This window comes from Octopus sinensis, linkage group LG3 (assembly GCF_006345805.1).
Source record: "Octopus sinensis linkage group LG3, ASM634580v1, whole genome shotgun sequence".
Classification (NCBI taxonomy): domain Eukaryota; kingdom Metazoa; phylum Mollusca; class Cephalopoda; order Octopoda; family Octopodidae; genus Octopus; species Octopus sinensis.
The window spans coordinates 24648278-24661061 of NC_042999.1; the positions used below are offsets into that span (position 1 = coordinate 24648278).

Below are 12784 nucleotides of genomic sequence, written 5' to 3' on the forward strand. Positions count from 1 at the left end.
TTAATGCCAACCACTTTACAGAGTGTAAGCCTCGCCTGGCCCTTGTGCCAGTGGCACATAAAAAGCACCATCCGTTCGTGGCCGTTTGCCAGCTCTGTCTGGCACCTGTGCGGGTGGCACGTAAAAAGCACCCACTACACTCACGGAGTGGTTGGCGTTAGGAAGGGCATCCAGCCGTAGAAACACTGCCAGATTTGACTGGGCCTGATGAAGCCTTCTGGCTTCACAGACCCCAGTAGAACCGTCCAACCCATGCTAGCATGGAAAACGGACGCTAAACGATGATGATGATGATATATATATATTTATATATATATATATATATATAAATAAAACCAATGAACAATGTTCTTACTTACCGTGTATAGATGGCATCAAATATACCAAGTGTTGCTGATTTGGCAGGCACATATGAACCTATCTGAGCCATGAGGACAATCAAGGCCACTTGTCGAATGTAGGAGCTCTTCCCACCCATATTAGGACCAGTTATCATCATAACTCGATGTTTTGCAGCCTGAACAACAATATAGAACAAAATATGTTTTTATGGTTTGGAAATAAATTATACTAGATGATATAATTTTTAATATTAACTGATACAAACATGAATTTGAAGAAGAAAAGAAGAAACAGGCTCAAAGTTTATATTTGAGCCATATATTTAAAACTTAAGTAGCACCTGTGTAGAGCTGCATTTCCATGGAATCCTTGGGTTTAGCAAGAAATAATGATAAAGAGGCAAGCAAAATGCAAATGCATGTTTTAGTCACTTTTGTGTTTAATTGCAAAATGGGTCTTTTTTGGAAAACTTTTCACCAGTATACGAAGTTTAAAATTTTTTAGTTACCTAGAAATTATGTTAAAAACTGCTGTTCAAACCGAAAAGATCCATATAAACTATACCATGATGCAAGTATTTTACTTTCAACACGAGTTTTAAGCAAATTTCTGATCACATAAATAAAGCATGGAGTGTGTGTGTTAGATAGCAACAAAAATAGATATGGAGTAATTTATTCAAACACAGCGTTTTTGTAACCACAAGCAATTTCTTCAACTGGTTATTGATATAAAAAAAGTGGATTCCAATCACATTATTTGCTTAATATTATCAGCTGCTTATTGTTATTGAAGATGCTTGATCCCAATAATCATCTCTCACAACAAAACTTAGGGTAAAAACAAGAAAGTAAAAGATGAAGGAGACAATATCTTCGTACATTCAAATTGGTATCATTCGCAACATATTGCTGGTGTTCACTTAGTAACAAGTTCACTATGGGATTACAGCCATCTTCTATCATGATACAGTTTTCGTTGTCAACCATTTGGGGCCTAAAATTGAGAGAGGTGAGTATTACATGAGAAATTAAATACTTTACAAAAAGAAACAGAATATTAAGCCACAATGTTATCATCAATGGTGGTGACCAATAGCATTATATCAACCAACCAACTAACCAACAGCATCACCATAAAAATTATCCTCACAAGCCAATGAGGGAGCCTCTGAGTAGTCACTTGACTTGGTAGAAGTAACAGCTGATCTCCTTCAAAAAACACTCCACTCTGGAATGCCTTTGATAATAAATCTACAGTATCAGTGTTGAACCAGAAAATAACAATGACTTTTAATGCTACATCCAATTATGACCACCACTAGTGTTTGACTGATATTCTAGCCAAGACCATTCTCATTTCTTTTCTAGTGTATTATATCTGAGATTATGATATCCAGTATGTTCATCCATGTTTTAGAATGAAATTTGGCTGCCTTTTACAACAGTGGCCTACATAGATACTGCTTCTCAGCCAGGTTTGCTCAAGGTTGACCTGGGCTAAACAACAACAATTATATTTCATAGCACTTAGCACTTTGCTCTATCACCCACTCCAATGCATCCCTCTAGAGCAGTGCTTTTTAAACTTGCATTTTCCTCTAATTAGTAACCACCAAAAGCCCAAAGTCAGCATTCTTTTTTTACTTTGTAGTTAATGGCACACAAAAAGCACCATCCAAACGTGGTCAATGCCAGCGCCACCTTGGCTGGCTTCTGTGCTGGTGGCACGTTAAAAGCACCAACCGATCTTGGCCGATGCCAGACTCCCCTGGCACCTGCGCTGGTGGCAAGTAAAAAACACCCACTACACTCGCGGAGTGGTTGGCGTTAGGAAGGGCATCCAGCTGTAGAAACACTGCCAGATCAGACTGGAGCCTGGTGCAGCCCCTGGCTTCCCAGACCCCGGTCGAAGCGTCCAACCCGTGCTAGTGCAGAAAACAGACGTTAAACGATGATGATGATGATGAAGGAAGGGAAGAACTCATGATCCCTTTACAGGGCTTTGAGACTGGTGGTATCTGGTTTGAACCAGAAACCTGATGTGAATGCTTGTAACAAAGTATATTCTGCTAAAAACACCCAAGGACCACCCAAATAAGCTTTTGATTTCCTCCATACACCAATCTAGTAGGGCCTTAGATTCAATCATTAATAAAAGTCACAATCAGCTTCCCACCTCACCACAGTCAACCAGTACTTCTATTATAACCACAACCACTACCATTACTACACCTGTAATCAACAACCAGCCACTACCTTGCATTCAACCACCACTTCCAATCCCAACACTACATCCCCACCTGTACTAACTACCACCTTCACCAAGAATTATTTCTCTGTATTCAAACATCACCACTACTACAACCTCTACTAGTACCTACATTATAACCAAATACTCTATTAAGAATTTCTTTAGGCTAAAAATCTTTGATAGTCTTGATCAAGCAGATATTATGTCAAAGATATTCCAACCATGAACATCCTAACTTACTGTATTGTCTTTATATTATATGATCCAATGGGTCCTTTTTTTAAGGAAGTAAGCTATGATTTGAAGGCAGTTTGTCTGCTATACTAGCAAACAGAGGTTTCCTATAAACTCATTACAGAAAATATAGTTATCGAGGTTGAGTATTAATAAGTCAATATCTCAAAAGAGTTATCAATTAAAGATTCCTGGCAAGGGGGTCAAATAAAAGCTAGTAACTTACCTCACATAATCATCTTGTTCTGCTACCTTAGCTAGAGAGAGGAGACAGTCGTATACAGCAAGATGTGACACTGCCTTGCGATAATTTTGATATCTTTCTTGGAAGGAACTAATTTATAAAAAGAAAAATAATAAAATAATAATAATAATACTGGTTTTAAATTTTGGCACAAGGCCAGCAATTTTGGGGTATGGAGCAAGTCGATTAGATTGACCCCAGTGCTCAGCTGGTACTTATTTTATTGAGACCAAAAGGAGGAAAAGCAAAGTTGACCTCGGCAAGATTTGAATTCAGAATGCAAGGGCAGACGAATTGCTGCTAAGCATTTTGCCCAGTGTGCTAATGATTCTGCCAGTTTATCACCTTAACAACAACAACAACAACAAAAGAAGAGGGGGTATTTTGGTTACACACAGACATCAGTTTTTCTTTTTCTCACACCTGTTAGCATTTTCAGATGCAAAATTTTGTTGTCTCTTGGTATCTGTGGTTGAGACTTGGGTGCAAGTTGTATAATAATAGGCAGAAGGTCACAAATTATATCAATCCTAGTATTTGATTAGTGCTTTAGTTTATTGCTCACTCCATTAGAAGGATGAAAAACAAAACTGATTGCTGTGGTATTTTAAACTCAGAGGTAAGGATACAGAACTAAACATTGCAAGGTATTGGATTAATGGATTCTTCTCCCTTCTTGTAGTACATTAATTTATGCTACTATTAAACTGTTAGCAGTTTCTGATGCCAATAATGTAGACCATCAGTATTTTCTTCAGATTTTACTGTTTTCTTTGTAGACAGTAGTTCTGCACTTTACTGGCAAACACTAAAACATTCTCTCTTTGTTAGCAAGATTTATAAGTTTTTGGCAGTGAACTGACAGAATTGTTAGCATACTGGGTGACATGCTTAGTTGCATTTTGTTTGTCTTTTCAAATTCAAATTCTGCTGAGGTCGACTTTGCCTTTCATCCTTTCAAGGGTCAAGAAAATAAGTACCAGCTGAGTGTTGGGGGTTAATGTAATCGGTTTAAATCCTCCTCCAAAAGTGTTGGCCTTGTACCAAAATTTGAAACTAGAATCATAAGTTTCTGGATTAGTAACCTCATCTTCAGAGATAAATCATTTTTTAACTATATGCATTTACATTGCATTTAAATAGTTGAGAGAGAGAGAGAGAGAAAGCTGGACAGACAAACAAAGAAAATAATGTTCTTTTCACAAAAATCTTCAGACATCAGTCATAAAACTTACTTGAGAAATTCAATCCAAGAATCATTGCAGACAATCTCAAGTTGCTCTTTGTGTTGATTTAGAAGTTTACATTTTTCTTGAATGAAAGGTGAATGGAAACGAGAAACGGTTTTGGTACTGGAACAAGAGATGAAAATTAATAAATATAAGCGAGAGTAACAAACTAGTGGTTGGATTAGTGTCTGGAATGTTTGTGCTGTACCTGTACTAGTCATCATAAGCATCATCATCATTTAACGTCCGTTTTCCACGCTAGCATGGGTTGGACGGTTCGACCGGGGTCTGGTAAGCCATGGAGGCTACACCAGGCTCTAGTCTGATTTGGCAGTGTTTCTACAGCTGGATGCCCTTCCTAACGCCAACCACTCCATGAGTGTAGTGGGTGTTTTTTACATGCCACCGGCACAGGGGCCAGGGCAGGCTGGCAAACGGCCATGACCGGTTGGTGCTTTTATGTGTCACCGACACGTACGCCAGTCAGGCGATGCTAGTATCTGCCACGTTCGGACGGTGCTTTTTACGTGTCTTCGGCATGGGTGTCTTAACTACAATTTCCATTTGAATTTTTATTTTGATGTTGACGTTCTTGACTCAACAGGTCTCCTCAAGAACAGCAAGCATCAAATCGAGATAAGCTCATGATGGGGGTCAACAATACATTGTTTTTCAAGATACAATATTACTGTTTACATGAATTGTTTCTTCTAACTTAACTATTTATATTTGCAACATAATTCATTATATGGAATGGCCATGGCTGGAAAGCAGTAACATACAGTGGTCCTTGTCATAATGTATACTGCAGTGCTGAACATACCACTGCGGATTTCATAATTCGTTTACTTGCTTCAATCATTTAACTGCAGCCATGCTGGAGCACTGCCTTTAGTTGAATAAATCGACCCTAGGGCTTATTCATTGTAAGCTTAGTACTCATTCTATCGATCTCTTCTGCTCAACTGCCAAGTTACAGGACGTAAACACACCAACATTGGTTGTCAAGCGATAGTGGGGGGGGACAAACACAAACACATATATATGACAGGCTTCTTTTAGCTTCCATCTACCAAATCCACTCATAAGGCTTTGGTTGACTCGAGGCTATAGAAGAAGATACCTGCCTAAGGTGCCATGCAGTGGGACTGACCCAGAAACATGTGATTGTGAAGCAAGCTTCTTACCACACAGTCACACCTGCACCTAAGTATTACAAAAAAAAATGAAAAATGAAAAAAATAAAAATTGCCATAATTTTTGTTTCTCAGTAAGCATTATTAGATCTGAAAGTAAATTATGACCAATAGACGCAGGAGAGGGTGTATGGTAAGTAGCTTGCTTACAAATCACATGGTTCCAGGTTCAGTCCCACTGCATGGCACCTTGAGCAAGAGTCTTCTACTATAGCCTCGGGCTGACCAAAGCCTTGTGAGTGGATTTGGGAGACAGAAACTGAAAGAAGCCTGTCGTATATATGTATGGAAAAGACCCCTTACTCCTCAGCATAAGTGTTAAGATTGGTCCCTCTGGTGGTGTAAAGCACTTGTAGCATTCTCTGTGTGTATGTGTTTGTGTGTCTGTGTTTGTCCCCACCACCCAACATTGCTTGACAACTGATGCTGGTGTGTTTATGCCCAAATAACTTAGCAGTTCGGTGAAAGAGACCAATAGAAAAAGGACCAGGATTAGAAAACAATGTCCCTGTAACTTAGTGGTTCGGCCAAAGAGACTGATAGAATAAGTACTAGGCTTACAAAGACTAAGTCCTGGGGTCGATTTGCTTGACTAAAAGGTGGTGCTCCAGCATGGCCATGGTCAAATGACTGAAACCCCACCCAAAAAAAAAAAGAAAAATTACATCATGATGAGAATAATTATAAAGAAATTTAGTTTCAGTTAATGAATTTCCAATAAATATATGTAGTCATTGTATGTATACAACTTAACATAAGATGTGTGCTAGTGATATGTTGCTCATCCTTCAGTCTTTATTTTTGTAATCTTCCCATTATTTCCCCGTCCATCTTGAACTGTATCATAATACAAATGGCTATAGGCTATGTACTGCTATCTTAGAAAACCTGCCACAGCAGAAAATTTATTACATTATTGAGTGAGCTTAGCATTTATGATGAATTTAACATCTTTGGTGACAGTGCAGTACTCACATGGCACACCTAATATCATCATCATCATCGTTTAACGTCCGTTTTCCGTGCTAGCACGGGTTGGACGGTTCGACCGGGGATCTGGGAAGCCAGAAGGCTGCACCAGGCTCCAGTCTTTTCTGGCAATGTTTCTACAGCTGGATGCCCTTCCTAACGCCAACCACTCCATATCCTTATTAATTGATGGAGCTGCTAATTATAGCATTCAACAAATTAATGTGATATTGGAGAAAATAAATGACAGCCTACCTGCTAATCTTAATCCATTCTGATGGAACTGTGTTCAACATATTGTTTTTGACTTCAATTTGGAACTAAAAGAAGAAAAAAAAAAGAGGCAGAAAAACTGAAATTATAATTTAAAGTTTTACTCAAAAAATTCTGATCCTACATCTGGCAAATTTTGACCTTATAATTGATGCAAATTTGCAACAAGAATAAGATCTTCATACAAATTGCTGAAAGATGTCAGTCAGTAACAATTATTTTCAAAATTAATTTCACAAAGTGAATTTTTGTAAGATAGGGAAGAAGTAGCCATTGTTTGAACTGAACCTAGAGTATTACTGGTAGTAGATGTTTTTAATACCAAAGGGATCAAAGGGATACGTGCCTTATCTTTTGTTCAGATTGACCAATGAAAGAATATGGTGAGTGTGTGTGTGTGTGTGTAAGCAATAAATTCTAAGATCTCAGAGATTCACAAGAACACAAGATAGAATGTCATGTGGTCATTTGTTCCAACTTTCTATACACAGAGTTATGCCTTTCATTTATTGGAACTGATAAAAAAAATGAAGCCATCTAGGCTGGTGAATTTGCAAAACTGTAAGAACATCAAACAGGATGCCTTGTGGTATCTGTACTAGCGCTTTGTATCTTGAATTCAAATTCTGTCAAGGTCTGCTTAAATGACAGACTAAATCCCTAAATCTGCAACCAGGTTTAACTGTTTAGCAATCAGATTACTGTGGGATGACATCAGCAGCTGGGGAGCTGAGCGGAACTTGGGGCTGACCAGAAGGGGCAGTAGTGACGCGCGCGCAGGTAGGGTAGTAGCATGCGACCTTTTTCGATCGCGGTCGCCGAACGAGTAAGACGGGTCAGCATGTTGTTAAAGTTGGGAGAAGCAGATGCTATTTCTAGCGTTCGGGTCGGGCTGTGTTGAAGGATCCATTACCGCTGAAGGGTCTCCATCTGAGCAAAGAGAAGGTAGGTGCCTTTATTTCGAATCTCTTGCATACACCACAATTACTCAGTTATTGTTTTCAATTAATTAGGCATTATCTTGTAGTTTTGAGATTTTGATAATGTGATTGTTTATTTTTAGAATATTGTGGAGTAAGTGTGGAATGGAAGCACTCCGTCGGTTACGATGACGAGGGTTCCGGTTGATCCGAATCAACGGAACAGCCTGCTCGTGAAATTAATGTGTAAGTAACTGAGCACTCCACAAACACGTGCACCCTTAACGTAGTTCTCGGGGATATTCAGCGTGACACAGTGAGTGACAAGGCCAGCCCTTTGAAATACAGGTGCAACAGAAACAGGAAGTAAGAGTGAGAGAAAGTTGTGGTGAAAGAGTACAGCAGGGATCACCACCATCCCCTGCCGGAGTCTCGTGGAGCTTTTAGGTGTTTTTGCTCAATAAACACTCACAACGCCCGGTCTGGGAATCGAAACCATGATCCTATGACTGCGAGTCCGCTGCCCTAACCACTGGGCCATTGCGCCTCCGGAGTAAGTGTAAGGCCATATCTAACTGGTTTGAACATAAAATAGGTAGAATATTTGAGCCAGACGATGGCTGGTCTAAATGCTAAAGGGTAAACACCACTCCCTTGCACCTTGAGTGCCTTTATCAGAGTTCACTTTGGTGTGAACCATTGTGCCAGGTCCCTGGTTTGAATATACCTCAGTATACCTCCTTCCCTCTATCCCATTAGTCTTGAATGTGACCATCACTCTTTTCAAGGTGATGGACAATCCAAGGGTGAGGGACATGTCCCTTCTTCCTGAATAAAATATCGAGCAAGATTTACGAAAACAATTTCAAGACATACTGTTATACTAACCTCAGTCCCAGAAACAGTGGTATAGTTAAAGGAAGGCACTCTCAAAATTTTCCTAATCGTACTGCGATGTTGGTCAATTTCATTTTGAACTTCTCGAATCTTAGACTTTTGGTCTTTGATGGCAGGAAATTGGGAATCATCAACAAATAACTGAGTTTTGTCATTAGACCTGAAAGAAACAAGCAACATGACAATTACTACTGCTACTACTATCACTTATTATTATTATTATTATTAAACCAGTGAGCTGGCAGAATCATACTGGACAAGATGTTTTGCAGCATTTCTTCTGGTTTTACATACTGGGTTCAAATTCTGCCGAGATCAACTTTGCCTTTCATCTTTTTGGGATCGATAAAATAAGCACCAGATGAATTCTGGGGCCAGTGTAATTGAGTATCCCCGCCCCCAAATTTCAGGCCGTGTGCCTATAGTAGAAACAACAACAGTGCCACCGCTGCCACCATTTTCACAAACTAGGAAAGTTGTCTAAACTTGGTCACAAAGAATTGCCCTTTGCTTATCATTGCAGAGTAGACTTGGTACTGAATCTTTCCTGGGTAGAATCAGCACAAGTGATGAAAAATGGGTTCATATCCAATGAAAAAGGAGAATCCCTGCCCAAACAAGGACAAGCCGTAAAAAGTGATGCCATATTTGGTAGAATAAGAAGGGTATCACCTATCATGAAGTGTCAAAACAAAATGAATCAGTTAATGTGGAGGAATATTGTCATCAACTGGAAGCATTGCACAGAAACTTGCAGGAAAGCACCCACTACTGGTCAATTGCAAAAAGGGACATTCTTACACAATAATGCAAAATTACATATTGTCTAAGTCATCGTCATCATCATCATCATCATTTAGTGTCTGCTTTCCATGCCGGCATGGGTTGGACGGTTCAACTGGGGTCTGGGAAGCCAGAAGGCTGCACCAGGCCCAGTCTGATCTGGCAATGTTTCTACGGCTGGATGCCATTCCTAACGCCAACCACTCCGTGAGTGTAGTGGGTGCTTTTTATGTGCCAGACGAGGCTGGCAAATGGCCACGATCGGATGGTGCCTTTACGTGCCACCAGCACGGAGGCCAGGCGAGGCTGGCAACGGCCACGATCGGATGGTGCTTTTTATGTGCCACTGGCACAGAAGCCAGTCGATGGCACTAAATATAAAAGTTTCACCTCATTCTCCTTACTTTCCTGATCTTGTTTCATCTCACTGTTATCTTTTCTGACCATTGCAACATTATTTGGTGGAAAAACAGTTTATCAATTGGGAAGGGGTTAAAAATGACAGTGAGAGTTTCTCTGCTTTGAAACCTCCTCCTCCTCCTCATCATCATCGTTTAACGTCCGTTCTCCATGCTAGCATGGGTTGGACGGTTTGACCGGGATCTGGGAAGCCAGAAGGCTGCACCAGGCTCCAGTCTGATCTGGCAGTGTTTTTACAGCTGGATGCCCTTGCTAACGCCAACCACTCCGTGAGTGTAGTGGGTGCTTTTTATGTGCCAGGCGAGACTGGCAATGGCCACGATCGGATTGGTGCTTTTTACGTGCCACCGGCATGGAAGCCAGTCAAGGCGGCGCTGGCATCGGCCACGTTCGGATGGTGCTTTTTACATGCCACCGGCACGGAAGCCAAGAATTTTATGCCTGTGGGATCAACGGTTAGGCAGTTACACTAATAATAGTAATCCATAACATAACCTTATTAATTCAAACACACAACTTACTTGGCATGTTGCAGGTTGACTGAATCACTAAAGAATGCCACGTCAGACAGTAAGTCAGGAATCTCTTGTAGAATTGTCTGCAGCAATGGAGAAGCAATCTGGTCTGCAAACATATTCTTTTGGGTGTGGAATATACTAGCTATATTCTTCAATGAAAGACAAACTGTTGCAAATTCCAAGGGTGAGCACTGGAATAGAATAAAAAGTGCCAAGTTTTACTTTCCTCTCAAAGCAACATAGCGATTACAATTCAGCAGCCCATCTTTGCAGTGTATGTGTGAAAGAAAGAGAGAGGGAGAAAGAATTTTGCAAACAATGAATGAAATAAACATGAAATGAAAAAATCGTATAAATAAAAGGACATTACTACACATGTATACGCTCCTAACTTTGATGCCTCATAACATCCAGAGAAATGGAAACTTTTTAGCAAAATTTTCTACAAATACCACTTAGATGTTGTGGCTTCAGATATAGGGATTTATGGGAAGGAATTTTTCTGAGGAGGTGGAGAGAGAAGATTTAGAAAATTCACATGATCTGATTTTTTCCCCTCATAATTTTCAGGAAAATTGTTATCTTTTAATGAAAATTTATAGAAATCCCTTTCAAATGGTATACATTAAAACTTTTTCAGGGATTTTCTCCATTTTTTTTTTAAACCACAGCCTTCGAAATGATGGTGTCGGGGGGGGGGGGTCATCTTTGAATAAAATAACTTTTGAAAACTCTTTTTTTTTTACAACACCTCCTCTCTCATCATTCCACTCTGGGCCTATTTTGGTAAATTTTTTTTGCACTTCAAAACTATGGGTAAAAAATAAAAATTAATATTTTCAGAGGGAAAAGTGAATGATTTAAGGGCAATTTGGCTGTTGTTTCTAGCACATCCAAAGACAACCCTCCTTGTTTCTTTATCACTTTCACATGCATTGATGTTTTTCAATATTTTTTCCCCATAAATACAATTATATTCTATAAAAAAGAAAATTTGAGAAATTATGAAGTTTTGGCAACCCCACTCCCTGTCCTCAATAGTTTCTGGTTAGAAATTAAAATACTGGAGAGCCTGAGAAGGTCATTGCTGGCATTTATCCACAGTGATTTAAAAAAATTATGGAGATGTACTTGCTTAGCAAGTAACATGATTTGAGATTGTGTGCTGAAACAAAACAATTGCAGCGTGGAAGATGTTCGTAAGCCATTCAAGAACACACAAAAACTGTTAGTTTCATTTCAACAATAAAATTTCATTTGTCTCAAAATATTTACGTCGCTTCAAAACCATGACCCGTTCACTGACAAAACTTCACAAAAGGGATGCAGCAAGAAGTTTTGACAGTGAACAGGTTGCGGTTTCAAAGCGATGGTGGGAATGAAAATTTAGATTATGATTTATTTTGTTGCTTTTCTTCCACCAATAGCCCACGCGTGTGTTACTTTGACATCATCATTCCATAAAATGTGTTTAATGGGAGAAAAATTAGGGTTAAATGAAGTTTAGTATTAGGTATTTTTTCCTCTTTACAAATTCAATGTGTTTAAATAAATAGATGTGAGAGAGAGATGACAAATCATGAATTGTGGTTACCTTTTTATGCAGTATTGCCGTAAGGCCCCTCTCAAGATCACCAAGCTTGAAAAGACACTTTTTCATAGCATCAAAACATTCACACTTGTTAGACAAAAGTTCTTCAACAGCAAGCTGGCGTTCATCAATGTCCCTAGAAAAATATCACAGATTTGGCTAATTTTTTTTTTTATGTAGTTATTTATTTTTATCAACAATACACACACTTGCTAATCAAAGTCATGGAACCAGTGGAAGAGGGTAACAAGGAAAACTTGGGATGAAGTGGTTAAGGCTAACCTGAAGTTATCACATCTCATAAAGATGACAAAAGATAAACAGAAAATAAACAGAAAAATTCAAAGGAAATTTACCTTTTTTTCATTAAGGGATTACAAACCCAAGAGCGGAGTCTCCTTTCTCCAAATTTAGTCAATGTCTTATTGAGAACCCAGAATAAACTTCCTTTTGATTTACCACTGGTGAGATTCTTTAACAATTCCAAATTTTGAACAGATTTGGCAGGAAGCTTCATGTAAGACGATTCCAGAGAGAAACATTTGAAACCACTGGAAAAAATAATAATAAAAGAATTAAATACAAAATAAGCTTAACCCTTCAGTCTCATGCTTTTATCTATAATATATTTTTTCAGTTATTCTTCTTCTTCTAATAATAATAATAATAATAATAATAATAATAATAATAAATCGTCGTCGTCGTCATCATCATCGTTTAGTGTCCGCTTTCCATGCTAGCATGGGTTAGACGGTTCAACTGGGGTCTGGGAAGCCAGAAGGCTGCACCAGGTCCAGTCTGATCTGGCAATGTTTCTACAGCTGGATGCTCTTCCTAACGCTAACCACTCCGTGAGTGTAGTGGGTGCTTTTTACATGCCAGATGAGGCTGGCAAATGGCCACGATCGGATGGTG

The 12784-nt window shown here is 39.2% G+C and overlaps 1 protein-coding gene across 1 annotated transcript in view; it reads right to left on the reverse strand.

Moving 5' to 3' along the window:
• The window catches only part of LOC115209337 (DNA mismatch repair protein Msh3-like), a 64701-nt gene that overhangs the window by 8424 nt on the left and 43493 nt on the right, over positions 1 to 12784 (reverse strand). Inside the window, exons 9-17 of the mRNA XM_029777700.2 lie at positions 12226 to 12420; positions 11873 to 12005; positions 10282 to 10469; positions 8549 to 8717; positions 6723 to 6787; positions 4309 to 4425; positions 3056 to 3163; positions 1224 to 1338; positions 360 to 517 (exon numbers count right to left, since the gene is read on the reverse strand). Of these exons, the coding sequence (XP_029633560.1) occupies positions 360 to 517; positions 1224 to 1338; positions 3056 to 3163; positions 4309 to 4425; positions 6723 to 6787; positions 8549 to 8717; positions 10282 to 10469; positions 11873 to 12005; positions 12226 to 12420 (1248 nt within the window). The remainder of the gene's footprint in view (positions 1 to 359; positions 518 to 1223; positions 1339 to 3055; positions 3164 to 4308; positions 4426 to 6722; positions 6788 to 8548; positions 8718 to 10281; positions 10470 to 11872; positions 12006 to 12225; positions 12421 to 12784) is intronic.